The following is a 14,908-nucleotide window of genomic DNA, read 5'->3' on the forward strand; positions in this document are numbered from 1 at the left end:
TACCTAAATTTCCTTTACAACACTGCCTGTGCCTGTCTTAATTTGACCTGTCTCTTTGTCTCTAAGGTCGGTGTTTTCTTGGCAAACTTCTTTAGCCTGATTTTTTTTTTTTAATTTTATGTTCCATTATTGTGTTTTTCAACTTTGAAAATTTTTCAGAGGCTGTGCTCAGGAAAGGTCAGCTTTGATAAGATATGGATTTATATATATCTATATACCCTATACATATACCGTGTGTGTGTGTATGTGTATATATATGCACACATATGTTATATATATATACGGTATATACATATATATAAATCTATTTCTTTCAAAGCTGACCTTTCCTGGGGACAGCCTCTGAAAAATATTCAAAGTTGAAAAACAATAATGGAACATAAAATTGTGAAAAAATAAAGGAATCAGTCTAAAGAAGTTTACCAATAAAAACACCGACCTTAGAGCAAAGACAGAGACAGAGGTCAAATTGAGACAGGCACAGACAGTGTTGTAGAGGAAATTTAGTTGTACACAGACAGTAAAGTTTATATTATATATATATATACTATATATATATATATATATATATATATATATATATATATATATATATATATATATATATATATATATATACATATAAAGGTGTGTGTGTGTGTGTGTAATTGCAGTAGCCACAATGCCCTCGTAACTTTTCGAATTATGAGCGCGTTCTGGAGTATGCTTGTAACTACAAAGCCTTAGATCCCAGTGCAAGATCTCTGAAGCAATTATGACTCTGAAAGATTCAGAAGTCTCCGGAACTCCTCCGTGACGCAAGCGCTGAGGCCACTTTACTGTTAGTCTCTCTGGACTCGACTTCTTCCAGGCGAGAAGAGGAATTCCTGAAGACCTCGCAAAGGCTCAAATCATAAGCATCTCCTCCGTAAAAACGCCCTTAAGGACACCCAAACCCTGAAGACAAACTGGAGTCAGCAAATTTTCTTCTTCGCCTCTCTGAACACACAAGGAACAGCAAGGACTCGCGGATTCCGAGTTGACCCAGACTAATTCGGGAAACCCCACATCTAAGCAAGTGGCAGATTTTGAAACTATGCTTTTGTCTCGAGCGTGTGTTAGGTACATCTCATCATGAGTGCTTACATTTGCAGTATTGTTAACTTTGTGAAAGTGGCTTTGTTTAGGCAATTTCATAATATTTGTGGCTACGGGATTCCTCGTAGTACTGTTATTGATAATACTTGTGGCTATGGGATTCACCGTAGTGATGTTATCGACGACATTTGTGGCTACGCGAATCGCCGTAGTGATATTGTTTTAAAATTGGCTCTGTTCCTCGGAACAGTGTTTACTCTTGTAAATACCGGACTGAAGATCAAATCTTTGCGGAACGGAACGACTGACCTGACAACACCCAGACAGGAAGACAACAACCCAGAGTCGACTCTGAAGGAGGTTTACGAAAGGAAGGTTGACGATCTCGGAAAGGAAATTCAGCTGCTTCGTAGTGAAAATTCTCGCTTGCGAGCGACGCTGCTGGAAAAAGAGAACTCATTCGATCAAATGACTGCAAACTTCGACGGCTTGAGACGAAGGGTCATCGAGAACTTCAAAGGAAGGATGGAAGAAAAATCTCGCGTGCCCAGCGGTTCCTTCCAAGAAGAGGACGACGACTTTTTGGACCTCCTTGGACAGACTGTGAATGGTCCACATGGGAGCGACTTCCCCAAGCCATCCCTACTGGAGGACTGTAGGAGGAACCACATTTATGAGTCGGTCCTCACCCTTCGGCAGAAGATGGACAGATTGGAGAAGGAGAACAACCAACTGAAAAGGGAGCAACTGGAACGATCTCAAGCGGATGAAGAATTTGAAAAGAGAATGAGCGGTTTTGAGAAGGAAATCCAGACTGTGGCAGAGGACAACAGGAAACTGAAAGTAGAAAAGGAACTGCAAAATCGCGATCTGATGGAGGAGATCAGAAATCTACAGAGTGAAAATATGGGCAAGGGCAAAACTGATAGAGAATCTGAACGAAAGCAGCACTCAGTGTGGAAAGATAATTGACGGTTTGCAGAAAGAGCTGAGTGATCTCCGCGGACAAAACACTGAAAAGGACAGAAATATTGCCCATATGAAGAAAGAAAATACTGAAAGCGAAGAGAAGATTGGATATTTGGAGCAGGAAGTTCGGGACTTAGTGGAACAAAACGAAAAAATTAAAACAGAATTGGAAAAGGAAATTAATGACCTCATGCAGAGAATGAGTAACCAACAGGATACGAATATGGAAAAGGACGTAGCGATTGAAAGATTTGAACAAGAAATAATTGAATATGGAGAAAGAATTCAAGGTCTGGTGGAGGAGGTCATCGACTTAAAAGAAGAAAATCGGAAAAGGGAAGCTGAAATTGAGAAGGAGAGAAACGACCTCCGAGAAGAACTGAGCGGCCTCCAGTCTGCGAATATGGAAAAGGAGGAAGAGATGGAACTGTTTAAACAAGAAATCATGGAATGCAGAAAAACGATTCACGTTTTGGAAGATGAGGTCCTCAACTTGATTGAAGAGAAGAAGAGCATGAAAACTAAATTGGAAACGGAAATGAACGACCTCAAAGAAGAACTGGGCAACCTGCAGGATATGAATCTGGAAAAGCACGAGGAGATAGAAGTGTTTAAAACAGAAGTAACTGAATGTGGAAAAACGATCCATGGTTTGGAAAACGAGGTCATTGAGTTGATGGATGAAAATCAGAAGAGGAAAACGGAAATGGAAAAGGAAATAAATGACCTCAAAGAAGAGTTGATCAACCTCCAATCTATGAATGTGGAAAAAGACGAGAAGATGCAACAGTTTAAAAAAGAAGTACTCGAATGTGGAAAAACTATTCAAGGTCTGGAAAATGAGGTCATTGAGTTGATGGGTGAAAATCAGAAGAGGGAAACGGAAATGGAAAAGGAAATAAATGACCTCAAAGAAGAACTGAGCAACCTGCAAGATTTGAATATGGAAAAGGACGAGGAGATGGAACTGTTCAAAAAAGAAGTAATTGAATGCGGAAACACGATTCAAGTTTTGGAAAGTGAGGTCATCCAGTTGATGGAGGGAAAAACAGAAATGGAGGTTATGACAATGGAAAAGGGAAATGGAAAGAAAAAATGGAAATGAACACACAATTCAAGTTTTGGAAAATGAGGTCATCCAGTTGATGGAGGAAAATCAGAAGAGGACAATGGAAATGGAAAAGGAAATAAGTGAACTCAAAGGAGAATTGAACCACCTCCAGTCTATGAATATGGAAAAGGACGAGGAGATGGAACAGTTCAAAAAAGAAGTAATTGAATGTGGAAACACGATTCAAGTTTTGGAAAGTGAGGTCATCCAGTTGATGGAGGAAAATCGGAAGAGGACAATGGAAATGGAAAAGGAAACAAGTGAACTCAAAGGAGAATTGAACCACCTCCAGTCTATGAATATGGAAAAGGACGAGGAGATGGAACTGTTCAAAAAAGAAGTAATTGAATGTGGAAACACGATTCAAGTTTTGGAAAGTGAGGTCATCCAGTTGATGGAGGAAAATCGGAAGATGAAAACAGAAATGGAGGTTATGAATATGGAAAACAACCAGGAGATGGAAAAGTCTGAGAAAGAAAAAATGGAATATGAACGCACGATTCAAGTTTTGGAAAATGAGGTCATCCAGTTGATGGAGGAAAATCGGGAGAGAAAAACGGACCTGGAAAAGGAAATAAGTGAACTCAAAGGAGAACTGAACCACCTCCAGTCTATGAATATGGAAAAGGACGAGGAGAAGGAACAGTTTGAAAGAGAAAAAATGGAATATGAACAAACGATTCAAGTCTTGGAAAAGGAGGTCATTGTGTTAATAGAGGAAAATCAGAAGGGGAGAACGGAAATGGAAAAGGAGTTAAATGACCTCATGGAAGAGTTGAGCAACCTGCAGGATATGTGTATGGAAAAGGGCGAAGAGCAAGCAGCATGTCAAGAGGAAGAAGCAGTGAGTATACGAAGTGGAATCAAAAAGGAAATAGAAAAACTGAAAGAGGAGCAAGACAACCAGTGGAAAGAGGTGATGGAGCGTCAGAGAAACAGAGAGGAAATGGAACGCATGATGCAACGCCTTGCACAGGCGATGGGCATCAAAGAATGTCTGACGGGTCCTGATGAAAGCGAGCAGACTGCCGAAAAAGAAGAGGAGAATCGACATGGACCAGAAGCAGAAGCTCTTGGTGAGGAACCTTGTGATGATGAGTCAAGTGATGATGCACAAGACCAGGAGTTGCCAAGAACAAGAAGAGAGTCAGAACAAGAGTTCGACTTGGAACCTGAAACCCAAGGAGAGGAAGATGAAAGCAAGACGGCCCAGCAAGAACAATCAACATGTCAGGAGGAAGAAGAAGCGAAATTAGTAAGTGAAATAGCCAAGGAAATAGAAAAATGTAAGGAGGATCAAGAAAACCTAAAGAAACAGGTACAGGAGCAAAGGAGAAAGAGAGAGGCAATGGAATGCATTATACAAAATCTTGCACATAAAAAAGGTAAGAAAAAGAGGAGCACAAAATCTTCACGGCACAGAAGGAGAATATGAACCTGAGGAAACGATGATGACGATCCAGAAGAAGAACAAAAGGATTAAGACCTGGACCTGGAGTGGAAGAGCCAGACCTGAAGAGCTAAACACTGCCTGGAACACTGGACCTGGAATGGAAAAGCTGGACCTGAAGAGTTAGGCACTGCCTGGAACACTGGACCTGGAATAGAAAAGCCAGACCTGAAGAGCTAGACACTGCCTGGAACTGTTCCCAAGGCTGGCAAATGGACAGCGGTCGGCCCCCCAACCGCTGTACATTCGCCGGCCTCATGCACAGTTCCAAGCACTGTTCTCCTCTTCAGTTCTGGGTCCTCCATTCCAGGGCTAGCGAATGTCCAGCGGTCCCCCCACCGCTGCCCATTCGCCAGCCTTGAGCAGAGTTCCAGACACTGTTCTGCTCTTCAGTTCTGGGTCCTCCATTCCAGGGGCAGTGAATGTCCAGTGGTCCCCCCACCACTGTCCATTCGCCAGCCTCTAGCACAGTTCCAGGCACTGTTCTGCTCTTCAGTGATGGGTCCTCCATTCCAGGGACAGTAAATGTGCAGCAAGTTCGACTACCAGCTGGTCATATTGAATGCCTCATCAGCAAGCTCCACTAACTGGATTTCTGCCCACCTTTTGACTGTTGGACGAGGCCTCCTTAGGGAAATCTGTAGCAGCTGAGCCAACTTAAGGTTGGGTATACCAGTTCGAGACGTAGGCAACCTCTAGCATGGTAAGTTAATGTCTCCATCATCGAACCTGGATTTCTGCCCACCTTTTGACTGTTGGCCAAGACCTCCTTAAGGAAATCTGTAGCAGCTGAGCCAACTTAAGGTTGGGAATACCAGTTCAAGACATAGGCAACCTCTAGCATGTTAAGTTAATGCCTCCGTCACTGAACCTGGATTTCTGCCCACCTTTTGACTGTTGGCCTAGACTTCATTAAGGAAATCTGTAGCAGCTGAGCCAGCTTAAGGTTGGGTATTCCAGTTCAAGACATAGGCAACCTCTAGCATGGTAAGTTAATGCCTCTGTCACTGAACCTGGATTTCTGCCCACCTTTTGACTGTTGGCCTAGACTTCCTTAAGGAAATCTAGCAGCTGAGCCAGCTTAAGGTTGGGTATTCCAGTTCAAGACATAGGCAACCTCTAGCATGTTAAGTTAATGCCTCCGTCACTGAACCTGGATTTCTGCCCACCTTTTGACTGTTGGCCTAGACTTCCTTAAGGAAATCTGTAGCAGCTGAGCCAGCTTAAGGTTGGGTATTCCAGTTCAAGACATAGGCAACCTCTAGCATGGTAAGTTAATGCCTCTGTCACTGAACCTGGATTTCTGCCCACCTTTTGACTGTTGGCCTAGACTTCCTTAAGGAAATCTGTAGCAGCTGAGCCAGCTTAAGGTTGGGTATTCCAGTTCAAGACATAGGTTGGGTTAATTCCAGTTCAATGACATTTCTGCCCACCTTTTGGCTGTTGGCCTAGACTTCTAGGAACATGTTAATGCAGTTCAAGACATAGGCAACCTCTAGCATGGTAAGTTAATGCCTCCGTCACTGAACCTGGATTTCTGCCCACCTTTTGACTGTTGGCCAGACTTCCTTAAGGAAATCTGTAGCAGCTGAGCCAGCTTAAGGTTGGGTATTCCAGTTCAAGACATAGGCAACCTCTAGCATGGTAAGTTAATGCCTCCGTCACTGAACCTGGATTTCTGCCCACCTTTTGACTGTTGGCCTAGACTTCCTTAAGGAAATCTGCAGCTGAGCTGAAAGGTTGGGTTTCCAGTTCAAGACATAGGCAACCTCTATCATGGTAAGTTAATGCCTCTGTCACTGAACCTGGATTTCTGCCCACCTTTTGACTGTTGGCCAAGACTTCCTTAAGGAAATCTGTAGCAGCTGAGCCAGCTTAAGGTTGGGTATTCCAGTTCAAGACATAGGCAACCTCTAGCATGGTAAGTTAATGCCTCTGTCACTGAACCTGGATTTCTGCCCACCTTTTGACTGTTGGCCTAGACTTCCTTAAGGAAATCTGTAGCAGCTGAGCCAGCTTAAGGTTGGGTATTCCAGTTCAAGACATAGGCAACCTCTAGCATGGTAAGTTAATGCCTCCGTCAATGAACCTGGATTTCTGCCCACCTTTTGACTGTTGGCCTAGACTTCCTTAAGGAAATCTGTAGCAGCTGAGCCAACTTAAGGTTGGGTATTCCAGTTCAAGACATAGGCAACCTCTAGCATGGTAAGTTAATGCCTCCGTCACTGAACCTGGATTTCTGCCCACCTTTTGACTGTTGGCCTAGACTTCCTTAAGGAAATCTGTAACAGCTGAGCCAACTTAAGGTTGGGTATTCCAGTTCAAGACATAGGCAACCTCTAGCATGGTAAGTTAATGCCTCCGTCACTGAACCTGGATTTCTGCCCACCTTTTGACTGTTGGCCTAGACTTCCTTAAGGAAATCTGTAGCAGCTGAGCCAGCTTAAGGTTGGGTAGTACCAGTTCAAGACATAGGCAACCTCTAGCATGGTAAGTTAATGCCTCCGTCACTGAACCTGGATTTCTGCCCACCTTTTGACTGTTGGCCTAGACTTCCTTAAGGAAATCTGTAGCAGCTGAGCCAGCTTAAGGTTGGGTATTCCAGTTCAAGACATAGGCAACCTCTAGCATGGTAAGTTAATGCCTCCGTCACTGAACCTGGATTTCTGCCCACCTTTTGACTGTTGGCCTAGACTTCCTTAAGGAAATCTGTAGCAGCTGAGCCAACTTAAGGTTGGGTATACCAGTTCAAGACATAGGCAACCTCTAGCATGGTAAGTTAATGCCTCCGTCACTGAACCTGAGCTTTTGACAACTTCCTTAAGGAAATCTGTAGCAGCTGTTAAGGTTGGGTATACCAGTTCAAGACATAGGCAACCTCTAGCATGGTAAGTTAATGCCTCCGTCACTGAACCTGGATTTCTGCCCACCTTTTGACTGTTGGCCTAGACACCTTTTGACTGTTGGCCTTTCCTTAAGGAAATCTGTAACAGCTGAGCCAGCTTAAGGTTGGGTATACCAGTTCAAGACATAGGCAACCTCTAGCATGGTAAGTTAATGCCTCCGTCACTGAACCTGGATTTCTGCCCACCTTTTGACTGTTGGCCTAGACTTCCTTAAGGAAATCTGTAACAGCTGAGCCAGCTTAAGGTTGGGTATACCAGTTCAAGACATAGGCAACCTCTAGCATGGTAAGTTAATGCCTCCGTCACTGAACCTGGATTTCTGCCCACCTTTTGACTGTTGGCCTAGACTTCCTTAAGGAAATCTGTAGCAGCTGAGCCAGCTTAAGGTTGGGTATACCAGTTCAAGACATAGGCAACCTCTAGCATGGTAAGTTAATGCCTCTGTCACTGAACCTGGATTTCTGCCCACCTTTTGACTGTTGGCCTAGACTTCCTTAAGGAAATCTGTAGCAGCTGAGCCAGCTTAAGGTTGGGTATTCCAGTTCAAGACATAGGCAACCTCTAGCATGGTAAGTTAATGCCTCCGTCACTGAACCTGGATTTCTGCCCACCTTTTGACTGTTGGCCTAGACTTCCTTAAGGAAATCTGTAGCAGCTGAGCCAGCTTAAGGTTGGGTATTCCAGTTCAAGACATAGGCAACCTCTAGCATGGTAAGTTAATGCCTCCGTCACTGAACCTGGATTTCTGCCCACCTTTTGACTGTTGGCCTAGACTTCCTTTAAGAAATCTGTAACAGCTGAGCCAACTTAAGGTTGGGTATTCCAGTTCAAGACATAGGCAACCTCTAGCATGGTAAGTTAATGCCTCCGTCACTGAACCTGGATTTCTGCCCACCTTTTGACTGTTGGCCTAGACTTCCTTAAGGAAATCTGTAGCAGCTGAGCCAGCTTAAGGTTGGGTATTCCAGTTCAAGACATAGGCAACCTCTAGCATGGTAAGTTAATGCCTTCTGTCACTGAACCTGGATTTCTGCCCACCTTTTGACTGTTGGCCTAGACTTCCTTAAGGAAATCTGTAGCAGCTGAGCCAACTTAAGGTTGGGTATACCAGTTCAAGACATAGGCAACCTCTAGCATGGTAAGTTAATGCCTCTGTCAATGAACCTGGATTTTTGCCCACCTTTTGACTGTTGGAGACTTCCTTAAGGAAATCTGTAGCAGCTGAGCCTTAAGGTTGGGTATTCCAGCTTAAGGTTGGGTATACCAGTTCAAGACATAGGCAACCTCTAGCATGGTAAGTTAATGCCTCTGTCACTGAACCTGGATTTCTGCCCACCTTTGACTGTTGGCCTAGACTTCCTTAAGGAAATCTGTAGCAGCTGAGCCAACTTAAGGTTGGGTATACCAGTTCAAGACATAGGCAACCTCTAGCATGGTAAGTTAATGCCTCCGTCACTGAACCTGGATTTCTGCCCACCTTTTGACTGTTGGCCTAGACTTCCTTAAGGAAATCTGTAGCAGCTGAGCCAGCTTAAGGTTGGGTATTCCAGTTCAAGACATAGGCAACCTCTAGCATGGTAAGTTAATGCCTCCGTCACTGAACCTGGATTTCTGCCCACCTTTTGACTGTTGGCCTAGACTTCCTTAAGGAAATCTGTAACAGCTGAGCCAACTTAAGGTTGGGTATACCAGTTCAAGACATAGGCAACCTCTAGCATGGTAAGTTAATGCCTCCGTCACTGAACCTGGATTTCTGCCCACCTTTTGACTGTTGGCCCAGTCTTCCTTAAGGAAATCTGTAACAGCTGAGCCAGCTTAAGGTTGGGTATTCCAGTTCAAGACATAGGCAACCTCTAGCATGGTAAGTTAATGCCTCCGTCACTGAACCTGGATTTCTGCCCACCTTTTGACTGTTGGCCTAGACTTCCTTAAGGAAATCTGTAAGCAGCTGAGCCAGCTTAAGGTTGGGTATTCCAGTTCAAGACATAGGCAACCTCTAGCATGGTAAGTTAATGCCTCCGTCACTGAACCTGGATTTCTGCCCACCTTTTTGACTGTTGGCCTAGACTTCCTTAAGAAATCTGTAACAGCTGAGCCACTTAAGGTTGGGTATACCAGTTCAAGACATAGGCAACCTCTAGCATGGTAAGTTAATGCCTCCGTCACTGAACCTGGATTTCTGCCCACCTTTTGACTGTTGGCCTAGACTTTGATCTGTAACAGCTGGCCAACAGATACCAGTTCAAGACATAGGAAAGTTAATGCCTCCGTCACTGAACCTGGAGCAGCTGAGCCAGCTGAGCCAAAGGTTGGGTATACCAGTTCAAGACATAGGCAACCTCTAGCATGGTAAGTTAATGCCTCCGTCACTGAACCTGGATTTCTGCCCACCTTTTGACTGTTGGCCTAGACTTCCTTAAGGAAATCTGTAACAGCTGAGCCAGCTTAAGGTTGGGTATACCAGTTCAAGACATAGGCAACCTCTAGCATGGTAAGTTAATGCCTCCGTCACTGAACCTGGATTTCTGCCCACCTTTTGACTGTTGGCCTAGACTTCCTTAAGGAAATCTGTAACAGCTGAGCCAGCTTAAGGTTGGGTATACCAGTTCAAGACATAGGCAACCTCTAGCATGGTAAGTTAATGCCTCCGTCACTGAACCTGGATTTCTGCCCACCTTTTGACTGTTGGCCTAGACTTCCTTAAGGAAATCTGTAGCAGCTGAGCCAACTTAAGGTTGGGTATACCAGTTCAAGACATAGGCAACCTCTAGCATGGTAAGTTAATGCCTCCGTCACTGAACCTGGATTTCTGCATGGTGAAATCTTAACAGCTGAGCCAGCTTAAGGTTGGGTATTCCAGTTCAAGACATAGGCAACCTCTAGCATGGTAAGTTAATGCCTCCGTCACTGAACCTGGATTTCTGCCCACCTTTTGACTGTTGGCCTAGACTTCCTTAAGGAAATCTGTAGCAGCTGAGCCAACTTAAGGTTGGGTATACCAGTTCAAGACATAGGCAACCTCTAGCATGGTAAGTTAATGCCTCCATCACTGAACCTGGATTTCTGCCCACCTTTTGACTGTTGGCCTAGACTTCCTTAAGGAAATCTGTAACAGCTGAGCCAACTTAAGGTTGGGTATACCAGTTCAAGACATAGGCAACCTCTAGCATGGTAAGTTAATGCCTCCGTCACTGAACCTGGATTTCTGCCCACCTTTTGACTGTTGGCCTAGACTTCCTTAAGGAAATCTGTAGCAGCTGAGCCAGCCTTAAGGTTGGGTATACCAGTTCAAGACATAGGCAACCTCTAGCATGGTAAGTTAATGCCTCCGTCACTGAACCTGGATTACTGCCCACCTTTTGACTGTTGGCCTAGACTTCCTTAAGGAAATCTGTAGCAGCTGAGCCAACTTAAGGTTGGGTATTCCAGTTCAAGACAAGACATAGGCTTTTGACTGTTGGCCTAGACCTCTAAGGCATGTTGAGCCAACTTAAGGTTGGGTATACCAGTTCAAGACATAGGCAACCTCTAGCATGGTAAGTTAATACCTCCGTCACTGAACCTGGATTTTGCCCACCTTTTGACTGTTGGCCTAGACTTCCTTGAAATCTGTAGCAGCTGAGCCAGCTAAGGTTGGTATTCCAGTTCAAGACATAGGCACAACCTCTAGCATGGTGTTAATGCCTCCGTCAATGAACCTGGATTTCTGCCCACCTTTTGACTATTGGCCTAGACTTCCTTGAAATCAGTTGAGCAGGTTGGGTATTCCAGTTCAAGACATAGGCAACCTCTAGCATGGTAAGTTAATGCCTTTGTCACTGAACCTGGATTTCTGCCCACCTTTTGACTGTTGGTCTAGACCTCCTTAAGGAAATCTGTAACAGCTGAGCCAACTTAAGGTTGGGTATACTAGTTAGGGACATAGGCAACCTCTAGCATGGTTAAGTTAATGCCTCCGTCATCAAAGCTGGATTTCTGCTCACCTTTTGGGTGCTGGCATAAGGCCAGCTTAATCCTCCACTGTTAGAGTTGGCAGGTGCTGTATCTTCCTGCAAGACATGACTGTTTCCAACGCCACTCGATGTATGGGCTGATTTGGTCTTGGTCTCTGATGGGAGGGGAGAGGGGGTCGTGGGTGCCATGTCTTTCTCTATTGTCAAAATAGGGAAAGCCTAAACCCACCTGATGAGCCCTTTGGCAAGGGCGAAACCTCCTAACAATCATATACGTCATTGCGGGTGTATTCAAAGAGGGATACTAAACCTTTGAGTCCTCCATTCCAAAGACATTCCCCCCTCCTTTGGTCAGATTAGAAAATGAAGCAGACTTGATACAATTCATTTTAAACACAATATTATGCCTATGACGAAAACAGTTCAGGCCATTTCTTTTATGTGAATAGCACATGAATGGTGTCCTGCCTTAGGGAAAGTAGTGAGTGAAAACAATATTGAAATATTTCATTAAGCTATGGATACACAATAATGATTTCAGCTGACCAAATCAAAGAATTATTTATCTTATATTACAAATGGAAATCATGTTACCATCGGTCCATCAACTCAATTGATGAGAACTGGTCCCCCTGTCATTCTGAAGTATATTACTGTAATGCCTGAAGACTTTGCTGAAACAGCTACAGATCATATCCTGTGATGAGAGTTTGTCAGTTTCAGAATACGAGATAGCCTATTTGATTGGGAGAGCAGAGAATTGGTCCCCCTGTCGCTCTGAGATATATTATCGTGATGCCTGAAGACTTTGCTGAAACAGTTACAAATCATATCCTGTGATGGGAGTTTGTCAGTTTCAGGATACGATATAGGAAGGTGCAGAATCTACTGGTCACTTTTTACCAGATACATATGTAATTGTAATAGCCACAATGCCCTCTTAACTTCTCAAATTCGCGCTTTTTTGGATACACTTATCACTACAAAGCCTTAAGATCCAAGTGCAAGATATATGAAGAAATTGTGATGTCCGGTAACGGGAAATGAACCCGGGTTCCATAATCACAACGGGATCACGTTCCTGACCTGACCATGAGAGGGATAAAAGTCTATTGCCTCTCATACATACATACTGTATACCTGTCGTTTTCAGATACATTTATTAGTGCTGGAGTAGATACAGCCTCACCATCGTAGAATCTACTGGTCACTTTTTACAATTACATATGTATCTGGTAAAAAGTGACCAGTAGACTCTACACATATATTTCAGCCTAAAAAAGCAATGATAACGATTGCCCACTTGGCTACGATGGTGAGGCTAGGTCTATTCCAGCTCTAATAAATGTATCTGAAAACGACAGGTATATGTATGTACGAGAGGCAATAGACTTTTATCCTTCTCATGGTCAGCAATGTGACCACGTTGTGATTATTGGAACCCGGGTTCGTTTCCTGCTACCGGACATCACAATTTCTTCACATTTCTTGCACTTGGATCTTAAGGCTTTGTAGTTAAAGTTAAGTATATCTTAGTTTAACCAGACCATGATAAGCGTATCCAAAAAAGCGTGAAGAATTCGACAAGTTAAGAGGGCATTGTGGCTATTACATTTACATATGTATCTGGTAAAAAGTGACCAGTAGACTCTGCACCTTCCTATATGGTTTCCTGAAACTGACAAACTTTCATCACAGGATATGGTTTGTAGTTATTTCGGCAAAGCCTTCAGGCATCACGATAATATATTTCAGAATGACAGGGGGACCAATTCTCTGCTCTCCCAATCAAATAGGCTCGGTCAATCAGCGTTGATGTATAAGTGGGGGAGGAGGGAATATATTCTCAGTGTCCTCAATCAGAGAGGATCTCAGAATCTGAGGGGAGTGATTGAGAAAAATCAATGAATTGGGGGTTAATGACAGAGAAATGCAGTGAGTTGGTACAAGGAGGAATTAATTATGGGTTGCTTCGGAAATAAAATAATTTGAAATTATATTTTTGAAATAGGTCCCTAAGCATATCAATTCTTTCTTTTTTAGTTATATTCATGAAGACACACAGAGAGAGAGAGAGAGAGAGAGAGAGAGAGAGAGAGAGAGAGAGAGAGAGAGAGAGAGAGAGAGAGAGAGCCTATAATCCACGCCTATAATACATTTTGTGTTAAGATGTCTCCCAGAGAATTCAAACGACCTAATCAACAAGTCTTCCTTTGCAGTTTATATCTGAGATAGTCTTAATATCCAGGCTCTATCCTAAGCCAAAGGAAATCCTTAAAAGGTAATCCCTAAGAGATAGTCCTTTAAAGGTAATTCTTAAAAGGTAATCCTTGAAAACAAGAACGTGGCTTATAACCAAAGTTACCAGAGTCTATCTAAATGCAATACTGCAGACACACTAAGCACCTTTCCACAGGTGTTCAAGAGAGTAATGAGACTTTGTATATTCGTGTCAGTTTGAGGCCTGAAGAAACTTAGATTTTGAGTAAGATCAAACTCCCTATTTACTTAGTTAAATAAAGATACACATTCAAAGAAAAATAATAGTCTGAGCAAGATTAAGTTCCCTATTTGGTCAAACAAAGTTTCATGTTAAAAAAATAATAGTCTGAGTAAGATTAAGTTCCCTATTTACTCAAATAAAGATTCAAATGAAAAAAATAACAATCTGAGTAAGACTAAGTTCCTTATTTAGTCAAATAAAGGTTCATATTTTAAAAAAATAACAATCCGGGTAAGACTAAGTTCCCTATTTAGTAAAATGAAAAACCTCCATATCTAAAAATAAGGCTGAAGAATAAGTGAACAAGGTACAGCAAGCCAGAAAGCCAAAGCAGTAAGATTAAAAGACATTTATGGTTTTAGGAGAGTAAATAAAAGTTCATTTTATTACATATGTAATCCTCCGACGGAATATTAAGTTCCCTATTTAGCAAAATACAAAAACTGTTTTCAAACAAAAACAGTAGTCTGGTGGAAAAGTTAAAATAAATTACAGCGAGACAACCAATGAAATAATATTAAAAATTACTTTGTGGTTTTGGGAGAATATATTAAAATTTGTTTTGATTACAGATGTCAGTACTACGGCAGGACATTATTAATACTTGTCAGATTCTTAGGTAGGTTGAGGGAGATGATAGAACCGCAGTTTATCGTCGAATGAAGCAAATGTAATGATGTTTATGAGGTTTCAAGACGGGGAAATTGCTTCGTAGATCTCACTCCCAGAAAAGCGATTTCAAGTATATACCCTCAAAGTTGATACGTCCCTCCAGAAAGAAAGTTATCAAGTCTGTCAAAAATACTTTGATTGGCAGAATCAAACGCAGATTCACATAAGCAAATAAACTAATATTTTGTTCAATTTTCTTTTTTTTTTTTATCCAGGCTCAATTTGTGTTGGGTGAAAAAGGCTTTATTTACAAAGAATATTCTTCTT

The 14,908-nt window shown here is 42.7% G+C and overlaps 3 protein-coding genes across 3 annotated transcripts in view; all 3 read left to right on the forward strand.

The window, feature by feature from the left end:
- Positions 1–14,908, forward strand: part of LOC136838168 (uncharacterized) — an 864,161-nt gene that overhangs the window by 116,238 nt on the left and 733,015 nt on the right. The gene's annotated exons all lie outside the window — the stretch shown is intronic.
- Positions 1,702–3,151, forward strand: LOC136838142 (uncharacterized protein PF3D7_1120000-like). The gene has a single exon (XM_067102994.1). It carries the CDS (start codon positions 2,117–2,119, stop codon positions 3,149–3,151), a length of 1,035 nt encoding a protein of 344 aa, XP_066959095.1. The 5' UTR covers positions 1,702–2,116.
- Positions 3,160–4,727, forward strand: LOC136838178 (trichohyalin-like). Its single transcript, XM_067103054.1, has one exon. The coding sequence runs from the start codon at positions 3,192–3,194 to the stop codon at positions 4,590–4,592; it is 1,401 nt and encodes a 466-aa protein (XP_066959155.1). The 5' UTR covers positions 3,160–3,191; the 3' UTR covers positions 4,593–4,727.

This window comes from Macrobrachium rosenbergii, unplaced genomic scaffold (genome assembly GCF_040412425.1).
Source record: "Macrobrachium rosenbergii isolate ZJJX-2024 unplaced genomic scaffold, ASM4041242v1 171, whole genome shotgun sequence".
NCBI lineage: Eukaryota > Metazoa > Arthropoda > Malacostraca > Decapoda > Palaemonidae > Macrobrachium > Macrobrachium rosenbergii.